At 34.4% G+C, this 13,644-nt stretch overlaps 1 protein-coding gene across 2 annotated transcripts; it reads right to left on the reverse strand.

Moving 5' to 3' along the window:
- Nucleotides 1–288: 288 nt before the first annotated feature.
- LOC114758488 (probable sphingolipid transporter spinster homolog 2) lies at nt 289–8,906 on the reverse strand. Of its 2 annotated transcripts, none has more exons than XM_028947540.1 (16): nt 8,604–8,906; nt 7,496–7,627; nt 6,348–6,449; nt 5,362–5,466; nt 5,119–5,194; nt 4,457–4,531; nt 4,195–4,297; nt 4,059–4,121; nt 3,657–3,735; nt 2,980–3,077; nt 2,732–2,808; nt 2,428–2,541; nt 2,160–2,279; nt 1,405–1,533; nt 1,170–1,248; nt 289–683 (listed from the first exon to the last, which is right to left on the reverse strand). In XM_028947540.1, the coding sequence occupies exons 1-16, from the start codon at nt 8,756–8,758 to the stop codon at nt 541–543; spliced, it is 1,650 nt and encodes a 549-aa protein (XP_028803373.1). In that variant the 5' UTR covers nt 8,759–8,906; the 3' UTR covers nt 289–540. The 2 variants fall into 2 exon arrangements, with proteins under 2 accessions (XP_028803373.1, XP_028803372.1); XM_028947539.1 differs by having other exon boundaries at nt 3,657–3,741; nt 8,604–8,905.
- Between the last annotated feature and the right edge of the window lie 4,738 nt (nt 8,907–13,644).

The following is a 13,644-nucleotide window of genomic DNA, read 5'->3' on the forward strand; positions in this document are numbered from 1 at the left end:
AACGAGTTAGAGTTAGCTAAAAGTCAACTCGCCATCACATGAGATCTTTTTAACTCGCACTGCCTAATTTAACCCGGCACGGGCTAAGCCACAATCCGTGGATTAACCTATATTACCACCCCTAGTTATGTTTTAACAAGGAACAACCCCAAAAAGGATGGAAAGTGAATAGTTCTATTCTTGAAATACCAATTTGTGTTGATAAGCCAGTTCATTTGTCCTCAAACTTTTCTAGTACGTATATGAACTAGCGTTGAGTGCCTCTCTAGGAGTGCTTATTTAGCAAGAGTCAGACATATTCAACATTAATATGATATTTGATTGGCAGAGCCACAGTGCCCTTTTTTGGTCCACTAACAAAAAAAAAGTCAAAAAAGCTGCTAAATATCACACACCAATGATACATTATAACATTGAATCTTGGTATGTTCCTTTTCCTTTAGCACAACCAAAAACGAGGTTTTAAGTGTTAAAAGAATAAAACGAATGCTATATACAGTTGAATGGTGGCCGTATAAACACTAAGAAAATATAAGGGAATCAACATTGTTGGTGTTGAGGAGCAGGAGGAGCAGATGGTGATGTATCTTCAGTATTATTATTCTCTTTAAGCAATGGAGTGGTGTTTGACCTTTGCACTTCATTATCTTCGTTAAATCTATCAACACTGCGCAAAAATATACCTGCCACCACCACATTAATGAAATAAATCAACAAACGGGCAAATTCAGAAAAGCTCAAGCTCCAGCTGTTAGTTAGTTCTGCTAATCCAAGAGTTTGTATATCAAATATACTCCTGCATCATCAAGATGAGCTGATTTGGATATGCCCAAGGAACAATTATAAGCTTCTCTCTTCTTTGAGGTTGGAATGAACTTGATTTCTTGAAAGACTGAAGTTATTTATGGTTAGAAACGATGATAAGTTATTGATGCGCTTTCACTGCTAAGCTTTCATGTTGCATTGGTTTTTCACAAAATACCCGTCAAAGCTTCTATGCGAGAAGATTAGGAATTCAACGCCTACCCCTGTGGACCCAATTCTTCATTATTAAAATAAAGATGAAGATTCAGAACAAGGCAGGTAGGCGTGTTTTGTCCAGCCATCAAGTTCAATAATCTTTTGACCACCCAAAAACAGAGGAAATGAACAGGAATATGACGACTTACCTATAAACCATATTCCTGCTGCTGGGAATAGGATAGCAGTTAGAGTCAGTGCGGTGGTTCTCCAGTTGTGAATATGATCCTGCCAGATCAGTAACATCGATATCAGAACTACAGTACACCACCTCAATGATGAGAAATTGCATCTTCTACTCAAATTTCCACTGAACCCGTTTAGCAACTGGGCATTCAAAGAATTATTCTCATCAGATATAAAATATAATTCAAGAAGACTAACCTGGAAAACTCCAACAAGTGGGGAAGATGGCACGTCTCCGAAGACATGAATGGCAACGGTGGACATAGCCATTGATAGAGGCCTCAAACTTGGTTGAACAGAATGAAGACATATATAATTCACGGGACCCTGAGAGAAAGCAGCAAGGTAAGTTCACAGAAAATTGATCCTCTGGATTGATACATATTTTCAAATGATCAATATTTCAGACAAGAAAATCATTTATAATGATTACATGCGACCTTGGCTCTCATATGGGTTTGTGCTATAGCAGAATTATCTACAGGTGGTCATGATGCAGTAACCCAGTTCCAATTAAAATTGATCTTTCAAGAATAATATAATACATTCGCCCAAAAAAGAATAATATAATTCAGTCAAATTTTGATGTAAAGAGTTGGAAAAAAATACTAGTGTTTTATAGACAAAGGAGAAGAAATGGGTCCTGAAACACGTAGAAAGAGGTTCAAGTCACAGCAGATAAATCAAAACAAAGCAAATATGACCATCCATAGAACGGGACTTGGCGCAGCTAGAAGTTTGAATCCATTTCTATCATGTCCAGGTCGTCCTTACATTACATCATAACTTCCAAGGATTCATCTTGGGACATTCTAGACCAAAAGCTAGCTAACAGAGGAATATTGAAAACTGAAATATAACACATTTTTCTAAATGGCAAGGATGTAACCAGTCAAGTCAATTTAATGGAGCCACCAAACGTGAAGAGATCTTCATCACAGAGAAGAAAGTACCTGAGTGGCAAAAACAAGTAGTTCACCGATGGCAAAAAGAACAAGGAAGCCATACATGTTTCTGAATAAGAATGCACCAAAACAAAATGCTGCCCCAATAGCTGTTGACAACGAAAGAAGCTACAAAAGATTCAAGGCATTTGATAAGACAGAGCAATTGAATGCAAACAATATGCTAAATAGAGTAGGTTAACATAGTACTCTGGACAACTCAAAACCAGGCATGAAAGTAATGCCAGAAATTTTTCTCTTAACTAGGAATGCCAACCTTAAATGCATTTGATAGGGTGTTGTTCATGTAATCGAGAATTAAGCCTCCAGCTAACGTGCCCAATATTCCACACACGACTGTGATTCCTCCAAATATCATATCAGCATCAGTCTGCCAAACAGACCAGACTTAACAATGGGATAATATTATTATCGTATACTCGGAAAATGTGTTGATTTGCCAGGTGTGAACTTTATTTCATGAAATTAAAACGATATAAAAGAGATTGAATAAAAAGATTGTCATATTCAAATATATGGGTGCGTGTGTGTGAGTTAATTAGAAGAAGTAAGAAACTCACCATGTTATATATATAATACCCAGCTTTGGGTCCCCAATATGAGTAAGCACCTATGACAAAGTTGTATGCTATGTAACCTGCAAGTAGACATTCGTAACAGGGAATTAAATGAAGAGACATAGTGAAACAACGTATAAACGAGTGAGACACAGATTCATTATATCTTCAGCAGTTGGCGGTAAGCGTACCAAGATAATAGTGAATGTTAAGCAGCTGATAAATGCAGCATATCAGTTAGGAAGAAGTACCTAGAACATTAACGACATAAACCTTATTAAGCAAAAGCACTTTCATATCTTTCATAAATAGTGAGATCTGCTCCCATACATTGCTAGCTGATGTTGACCTGAAATAAGAAAATAATTGATTAAAAACATAGGCTGAAGTATATATTTGGTCTCTTATCTTTATACAATGTTTTAATTTGGTTCCTTAACCTTCAAAAGTATATTTTTGGTCCTTTGACCTTAAAATCGTTAGGTTTAAATGCTGTTTTTTTGGGTAATTATCATGGCTGTTTTGGAAATTATACTTGATATTTTGACATTTGAGAATGTTTTATCAACATTTAAGATCTCAATGTCATTATTTTTTGTTAACAATTTTAAGGTTAAAGGACTAAAAGTATACTTTTTAAACTTAAGGAACCAAATTGAAATATTGTATAAAGTTAAAGGACTAAATGTGTATTTTAGCTAAAATATATTGTAGATGTTAGACAGGGAAAGATACAAACAAATTTATTACAGAGAGAAATCAGAGTGATCTGCCAAGTTGAAAGAAAGAGAACAGTCTCAAGCTCAGCCACAATTTACAAATACGTATGAAGGAATAAATGCCCTCAATGCAAATCAGGCGTCAAAATAACCCATCAACCATTTGGAAAAATTAAAACGCCACCCTATTAATGAAGGATAAGTGTTACCACTTGGATGGTTCACGCGAGCTTTTATCTTCAAACTTTGACTTCAAGGACAGTGAGTCGTCTTTACCATTTGAAGCCTCTGTATCTTCACAGTGAATAAGTGGATTTTGTCAAGGCCAGTAAAGAAATTTGCATAATAAGAACCAACAAAAATAAACCCAATTTCTCCAGTTCCATGAGAGATGATTTGCTAGATATCACTAGATAAAATTTCTTAACAGACATTTCAATAAGACAAATTTGCAGTGAATATGCATTATCCATAAGCATTGCCAATAGTCAGAGATGGAGATTGGTCCTTATTATCCATCATAAGTTAATGCAATAGCTACTTCAACAAAGAAGTAAGACATTATCATCAGATAATGTATGTACTACGCCTTAATTTATAATAATATTTACCTTGAACTTGCAAGACAACAGTCTCAGGCGCCACTGCCTTTTGAGATTCAGCAGGAACAAAACCTGGATTCGCAAGTAATTTAGAGCTGAACAATTCTAACAGGACCAGAAACATCAATGCAAGAAAAATGTGCACCTTTCATCTGCAAAGGCTTCATCGAGAATCCCATAATAACAAACGGAATCATCAATACAGACTCCACCCAGAATGCATAACGCCACCCAAAATGAGTTCCAATCTGTTTATTGACAAACAGAGGCAGTTATTTAGAAGCCACACAAAATATAATCATGAGATGGCAAATACACAAGGAAAAGAAGAGCAAGAAAAATATAAATTTTTCTGCAGCAAGAATATGAGTATTTAGTTCAGACATGAAAGCTAAAGATAAACTTACAAAACCACCAAAAACATAGCCAAGAGCATATCCCGCTGGTATGCACATGTAAAATATCGCAAGCCATGCTGTTTTCTGACACAAAAGTATAAAAAGAGATTTTCATAAGATTAGAAAAATAGACAGTGATTACAATAACATTGAAACAGACACTTCTTGGAATGGAAGAGAAAACAACAAGAAGCCTTATGTAGTCTCTTCTATAAACATTTTTAATGGTCATTATGTAATTCTTTTTCTTAGTATAATATAGGGGGTCTATGCTTTACACACCATACTTAGCTATCTCCATGACACAATCTTTTTCTCTCATAATATCTCTAGCTTTCTCCTCTCTCAACGTTCTAAGCACATTATAAGCTTTATAATAAAAAATAAAGGAAAACAGAGGACATCTTACATTTCTAGATATCTGACCAATGTCCAAGATGGCCTATATCCTAGGAAACTGAAAATCTAACCATCCTTTGAAAAATAATGCTTTTTCCCAAGAAGGACAACCAACTAAAACCACTAAATGCTTGGGGATTGCACAAACTAGTTTAACGTAACAAGTTTAAATAAGTGAAGGAAAATGCAGGCTGGACAATGAGAAAAAGTGAATAACAAACGAGATTTTACACATCCAAAAAAGTAAATGATTGAAAGGGAAAACAAAAAACCTGAGCAACTGGAGCATTGTCATCAATAAATGGAGCTGCAAGACTTATAAATGATGCCTCACCAACGCCAACTAGCCTATACAGAACAACAAAATCATAAGGAACAAATACGAGCCAATTCCTAGATTTACTCAGCTAGACGCAGATTGATACAGGCAACTACAGACTGAGTCCTTTTTCGATGAACTCAGATCCAGTAACAAAAAATGATGACATTAAAAATTATGAGATTAGACTACTTACATGCGACAAAGTGTAATGAACCAGTAACTGAAAGCAAAACCACAACCCATGGTTGCAAGAGTCCAAACTGTCAACCCAACTCCAATAAGTCTAAACGGATTTACACTGCACAATAAATGAAACATGTCAGAATTCATTGGTAGAAAGTTAATGATAGAAATTGTAAATCTGATCAAAGGTGCGTTCTACAACATCTGGATGGAAGGAAAAGGGTTAAAATTTCTTTCTTCAATTCTTATGTGCACTAAACATGGAACTTCAACGTATTTGACAAAAGGTCAAATAAATTGATATCAACTCCGAAGTTAGTGAGTTAATTTATGAAGCAAAGCATTATAACTTATCATTTCATAAAATTAAAGTTGTGTTTTGCTTTGAAACAATTTGAAGTCACACCCAAGACGATGGGGCCAATTACTCCTGCACATCAAAAGAATAAATGATCTCAAGCAAAATAGGTCGTTGTGGTTTCAAAGCCTATTCAGATTTCAGAAGATTCATTCAGGGGCAAGGGATCTTCTGAAGCTTTACTAATTCAACGCACAAGCCAAATCAAGCTGGGAAAACTCACCTACTGAAGAATAAATAAAGATTATTAGTGCAACAACACTGGATAGACTTCTTAGATGCCACCATGCTTAAATGCAATGCAAGTAGACATGATCACATTAAGTTGATACCCATAATGAGTCTATATTCAAATTGTGAAGCTAAAAGGCAGATAGGCAATGTCATATGGTTGACTCCCAACAAACTAGTGTAAATCTGGCTGGCTGGAACTGGAAAGTAAACGTCCTGTCCTCATTTGAAAATTAACTCATGTCCCAATACCAATGCCAAAGGACTGCCATATATATATATATATATATATATATCATGCCCATAAGCATTAATCTCATAACAAGACTCTATTGAAATAGTTTGCCTCGCCCTAGAAGCATCATAGCACACATAGATTTACAACCATTATGATAGAAAAGCCTTACGACTTCACTAGTGATGCAAATACTGGAGAAGCCACAAGAAGTCCAACCATAAAAGCAGACGATAGAACTCCATCTTCAAAATTGTTCAACTTAAATTGTCCCCTACAAAAGAAAACTGTAAGTGAGACATTGGCTAATTAAATTCCTGAAAATTCAGTGACGCATAAACCAATATGAATTGAGGTAGAACAGAACCTAAGGGTAAATTCAAACATGCAGCAGAGACAGTTTATCTTGAAGTCCAGAGAACTAAGTTCTTCAAAAAAGGAGATTGATATACCATGCCATATTGATAAGCAAGGATGACAATGGATAATCTTTCACATCAATAGACATCCCTCTTTCTCTACCCATCAAAATGGTTTAACTGCGTTTTGCATGTCTTGTATTTCCACTTCACATCATGCTTTAACTGAAATTTTATATATATAGATAAACCATATGGCAGCCCCCAGCTCATCGCAAACACATGATATCAATCAAATATGATGGGTGAAGCTGTGAACAGTGCGTTAGTTTAACAAACTTGTAGCACTTAATCATATAATAAATAGATAACAACCTTAAACTGAGACTCACATAAAACATAGTTTTATGACCAAAAATTAAGCAAAAAATATATTAAAACAATCAATTGATATCACGCTACACTTAGACATAGGGTTTTTTTAACTGGTTCTATTGTATGACAACAAATGAGGTTACACATGCAAAATAAAATTAGTTATTAGGAAGTTAGTTTCATTAGTTAGTCTGGTTTCCCATTATGTAAGACATGTCTTCTATTATATTACTACTTCTGCAAACATCTTAATTTCCTGTTCCTATTTGAATTTGCCCAAATATTCGCCACTGCCCCATCTCTTCCACCGTGATTTTTCCATTCCCTTCTATTGCCCCTCCTATTCAATATTATGTTGTCCTGTGTTCAAGGAAAACATTCTATACAACATCAGATATTTCCACAATATTGTTAGAACACCTGTCAGGGATACCAATTCTTGATAGCATGAACAAGCTCAAAAGTCAGATCAAAAGGGGGAAAAAAGGCAAAAAGGCAGGTATCGCCAACCACACCGGGAAGAAGAAATTAAACTCATCAACAGTATGAGATGATAAGAAGTTTCAGAAAAAATAATATATCTTACTGTATTCCAGTACCAGCCGCGCAGGTACCACCTTTTGTGCAAGTTCCTTGAGTTCCATTAACTCCGTTGCTTGCTATGGCTCCTCGGTCTAGATAGTTTAACAAGTTGATCAGGCAAAATATAATGAGTAGCCTGCAGAAAAAAATATAAGAGCTTGAGGCGTTGAATTTATAATGGATGATAATGTTTTTGAAATCCTACTTAAATTTCACAGTCGAAGAATATTAATCATATGAATTTTTTCTCACGGAATTCCAAAATAAAAGAGGGAAACACAACGAAGATGTTCACATCAGCAAGAACGAGTGTCTAATGCTTTTACATATTGGCTGTCGTACTACCACTAGAGTGAAAGGAACATGCACTCGATCAGTTGGGACCAGCAATTAGCCAACATGGTGAATGTCATATCAACGTGTAAATGTTAATGGTTTGCATTTTCTGATGTGTTGCAGAATAGGAAACTTGATTTTTGGTACATAGCTGTTCAATTTCCCAACATGAGCCAACTTGTTTAAAATTTTTACGTTGTATCTTACGTAACATGGAAATACTAAATGTTCTTTACTTTTTATGATGAAAGGAATACTAATTGTTTCATGATCTTCTATATTATAATCTTTTGTAAATTGGTCTTCATACAGTTGGGAAATCAGATATTGCCTTGGTACTAAATGCCACCCAAAAGAATATAGATTGGCTCCATCAAGAACGACTCTCCGAACTGTCCGTGAAAGGAGTGTGGTCAAAAGATTCTCCAAAAACACATAATACACGCAAATGCACAAAATCATTGAACTTGAAACAAAGAAGAAATCTTGAAACCACCCCGTAAAAAAAAAAACCAAAAAAAAAAAAGAATCTCCAAAATAGAAATAGTGCAGATGGAATCCGCCAAAAAAAAAAAAAAAGACATCAACACTAAACGACAACTCAATATACGTCATTTACAGCTCCGGGGGAAGAGGGAGTTCACCAGATCTCAATTTACTAGGCCACACGCAAAATAGCAACGATTCTCAAATACACCCAGAATTCCCCTGCTCCACCCACACCTTTCATTCCCAGATTTGAAAACAAGAATGTGGGAACAATGGTTAAGAGTTACCTCTTCGGGGTAAACCATGAGGTTGTGGGGATCATTGACGAAGAAGCTTTCGCCATCTGTGTCTCCACAGTGGGCTGAGACTCTGTTGTGACCACCCCAGTAGGTTCAGGCTCAGAGGAAGATGGTTTCGGCTTTGACTCCTCACAATTTTCCATGACAATATGCTATACACTTTATGCAACAACGCTTCAATCTTGACTAAGGTTAAAACGAAAATGAACGGAATGGTAGTTGCAGTTGAACGGAAGGAAGAAAGATGCTTTTTCCCTTCTGGCACCGAACTCGTCAGCTTTTCTTCGTATTATCAACGCTTCATATAATAATTTTGCTTTTTCCTATTCCTTCAAGAAATAGGATTAGATTTTGGATGATAGTGGCAGTGAGCGGCAATGAGAAGAGTAAGAAACTGAAAATTATTAAGAACAGGTTATGCAAAAAGAAAATAATGATAATAATAATAATAATAATAAACACGAACATGCGTCGAGCGGTGAGGGTGACGATAGAAGAGCGAAACTAGCGGTTATTATCGGAGTCCTTTCTCAAATATAGCTTGGGAGTTGGGATTCATGCAATGGGACATTTAGCCAAAAAAGTGCTTAAATTGACATTTAAATTGTTTTGTAATCTCATATTCATCAAAATATTATTTTTAAAATTTTATTTATTTCATAAATTATGTCCTCAATTTTCACGTTTAATTGAAAATAACGCATGTAAAAGTTAAATTATTAAAAGATTTTAAGATAAAATGGAAAACAAAACTACAAATATATATATATATATATATATAGTATGATAAATCTTCCCTCTGTCATCCGTGACCAAAAAAGAAAAAAAAATTATGAGAGATAAGGGTAACAAATTATCGAATATAAAATAAAAAGGGCTAATATGAAAGATAGAGACAGCTTTCTATGAACCTTATTTTGAAAATTAATAAAATAGACTTGTTTTTGGGGGGCAAAAAAAAAAAAGATAGAGACAGGATAACACGTATTATGTTAAAAAAGGCAAAAAAGGAATTTCTGTTGAAGTGAGGCCGAAATTAGTCAAATTATCTTATCTGGCAAATATTAGAAAGTTTCTTTAAAATCATAGTCAAAAGAAAACAAAGTTTCTTTATTTTATTTTTTTCATAAAGGCTGTTTTCTCTATGTAATTTTTTAGTCTGCTTATTACGTTATTTAGTTCCCGAGTTTAACAAAGTCCCTGCAAGGACAGTTTATGATGAATTAAAATTATAAACGAGTCAAGCAGCCAAAAAGTTGGATAATTCTTTTAGGTCATTTAAAAAATTATGACAAATCTTAAATCTAAAAAAAATTTTCTCAGTTCAACATTATTTATTTATTTGGCTACTCCTAAGAAATTGTTCATCTCATTTGAAACATTTTTGCAGGTTTCTGATTTTATTATTCGATCTAAAAAAATGTTGGAAAACAATTGCATGAACATAATAATATTATAAAACAATAAAAACATATAAATCTCATTCCTTCCAAAATGTGGATATTACTAGTAGTTAAGCTCCACTTCTATTATCCATTTCCTTCAAAACCTCTTCCGAGGCATTAAACGGGCAAAAATGTATTAAATTCATTTGGGTCCATAGAAGATTGCTTGTGGAAGGGAAATGCTTATGCAATGAGTGTGCTGGTCAATGATTGGCCAGCAACCATACAGAGAACAATATCATCTTGAAGTATGAAGTTGGCATCTCAGCTACTACTATAATGGTGGTGTCCAACAAGCTGTCTTTTGTTACACACTCACACTTCCTCCTCTAACTCTAAAGTAGGAGTAATAATTTATCATTAGATTTAATTATTTTTATTTCTAATAATATATATACATTCCTTCCAGTTCTTATTATAAGTTTTGAAAAACTAATTTACGGATAAAGAACAATTAGTTAAAATTACTTAAAAGCAATAAATACGTTAGAAATATAGTTTTGTTTTCAAATTTTGTCAAATATAACTCTATAATAAATGAGAAAAATGATGAAAAACGAGAAACTGTGACATGAGGACATGTCAAAAGGGAGAGAATAAATAATTAAAGATAAAAAATGGGGGGAAAAAGGCATTAAATGTTTAGATAAACCCCAAATTGAAGCTTATAAAATGGATCACGTCCCTCTCCAAATTTGAAGCTCACAAAATAGCACCAGTTGGAGTATAAAATAATCTACATATTTAATAAAATTTATAATAAATTATATCATTCGCAAGTCAGCTCATTCCTCACACTCCGTATGCTGTGTATAATATATGAAAGAAAAACATGCATGGCTGGTAAAAACAATAATCAAAATGGAAGGAAGAATCATTAAGGCTCTTGCATGCCTGTATGCAAAGGGATTGATGGTTGCACCGGATTCTTCTCTCCAAAACTGTCTGGGTATCCAGCAATTGGGATTTACTATACAGAAAACCATATCCTTCAAAGCTAACAGATTGCATATAAATAGAATCAAAATCTTGTTCATCAGAATCTTTTTCAGCCCAACAAAGATTCATATGTCTGGTTCAGTTCTGATAGTTCATACTCTGGTGAAGTTGTTGCCATAGGTTCATGTGCCTCCATCAAATCATCAACTCTGATCACCTAACAGTATAAGATACCTCAGTTCCTTCATCTACAAGCTTTGTGCTCTTTTTGGGACAACCTTCATCTAAAAGTTGAGAGTTTTAGAGAGCAAGGGTTCTTAATCTTCAGTTGTATTCCTTAAGTCAATTATCTCTATGATTCATTAGGTAAAACATGGCGAAACTAACAACACTCAGATAAACAGTTGAAGAATTGTCTTGGGCTCTATTCTAATAATCAGGCTTTCTGAGAAAAATCAGAAATAACTTCCTGTACTTGCGCTTAGCATATCAGGTCGTTTATGGAATTCATGAGAGGCAAAAATTGATGATCAGACTATATAGGCTGAACTTTTGCAAGAACCAATGAATTAAAAGATGTCATATGAAAGCCAACAATTTGCACGTTAACATTTCAAGTATTTCAACTAAAGCCATTTGTTAGTTAATTATTCTTTGGACTCGCTGGGAATTTCAGATGCAGAAACAGTTCATGTTGAACACAATCTGTCTCGATATAATTAAGTACCTTCAGTGGTTTCATCATATCTAGTTCACCATGTCCAGACTGGCTGAGAGCTTCTTGAGCTTCTAGCTCCATGGAGTCTCCAATAAGCTACAAGACTCAGGTTATGCAATAAACTTCCAATAACATTTATCAAGATCTTTTCTCAAGTTTCCCATTAATATGTATGTTTGGGGTGATTATTAATTTGAGATGCAAAACAAATAGGAGCTTTTTCACATTCTGGCTTTCTTCTTTTCTCGGGCTTCAAAACTTTTACATCACTCTTGCACATATACTTGTGCCGTATAAACAACAGTTTGTACAGTGTAATCATTGAAATTTGCCATCTCTGAAGCTTTCTGTAAATAACGCAGTTCATGGTTGCTCACCCAATTTGGACTTGCAAATGAAATTGCACAGAGTAATACGGCTACAAAAATATGTAATAGATAGAAAACATTGCAAAAAGTCATAGCATGTGATACTTTATCATGGATTTCTTAGTGCTGGCGCAAAAAAGTCATGGAGTTCACCAGAATTCTTGAACATTAAGTTCGTAAAACGGTTTTGCAGTTTAGAAACTGTTCCCAACCAATATTACAAATGGGAAAGGGGCAAAACACAAGTTCTCACCCATTCATACTCCCGCTTCTAATGGGTTTGGATCTTAACCCACCAAGGATGAACTAGGACTGGCCAACACAAACTTGATCATTGGGATAGAAGCAATCGTATTCTTACACTTGCTTGTAAAGTACATTTAATACAATTATACATATATGCCAATGGCAATTTTAAATCTCAAATCCCACCTAAACATGACGGGTGGTGTTGTTGTTAGGACAACTAAGGTCCCACGCGTTTTAATTACAATTGAACCTATCAAAAGTGTTTGGCCACTCTCAGAAAGGGAGCTCCAGGGAGCTCCAACCTCCAATGATAAAAAGGGAAAAAAAAGAGAGAGAATAAAAAAATATAAATGTAAAGTAAAATTTCTCCGCAAAGACGGGCACATTTAATTCGTTCTTGGTATATTGCTCTTTGGAAAATGTGAGTGGTCTTGCCAATTATTTTTCGCAGCCGTGGCTGCTTTACAAGGCTCTCTAAATCTGAGGATATATATGAGATGGCTATTGGAAATTTAATGTCACTTTGGTGGAAGCAGTAAATTTTCAGAATTTTGTGACCGTTGTTGGAAAATAAGTTTCTTCTGCAGGGACTGACTCAAATTTTCCCTACAATATAAACCAAGCTATATTTAAAGGTTATTTGGATGAAAACCAAATCATAATTTTAAAAGTATTTTATTAATATACGAAGTAAATATATAGAAGAGTTTGTCTCTTTTTACAGAAAAATGCTTTTAGAAAGCACTTTTATACAATTCCAGCCACCCTCTTATTATGAAAAAATTGTCAGACAACTCGTACTTTATGAAATGAGACTGACATGCGACTTAATTTATATCCGTTCAAATTAGTAACAAATAATAAAAAAAATTTATAATCATAATTACAAAATTTATTATCTTAAAAATAATTGTAAGCTCAATTATTGAAGTAATAAAAAAGCCTAAAAAAAAAGAAAACGTATTAAATTTTTAAATAGTCTAAATTTAACAAAAAATTGAGATAAACGAAGAGAAAATAAAAATAGATGGCCACCGGAATTTAGGGTGTGTTAGACGGCGAGAAGATGGATTCTTTTTTCAATCAACAGTGTCAAGATGGATTAGATGCCAGGGATTTGTTAAGGACTTGCCCTGTGCCCATCACTACCATTGCATTTCATATTGCACATATTTTAAAAATTAAGAAAATAAAATATAATATATATATATATACTCACTTTAAAAATAACAAATTATCTAAATGAATATGGTTACTGCGAAAGTTTTTCATTCGGATTTAGATTTTGTTTTGGACAGATTTCCCGTCGC

Source organism: Neltuma alba, unplaced genomic scaffold, assembly GCF_004799145.2.
Source record: "Neltuma alba isolate B1F8T4 unplaced genomic scaffold, ASM479914v2 tig00010706_pilon, whole genome shotgun sequence".
Taxonomy (NCBI): Eukaryota; Viridiplantae; Streptophyta; class Magnoliopsida; order Fabales; family Fabaceae; genus Neltuma; species Neltuma alba.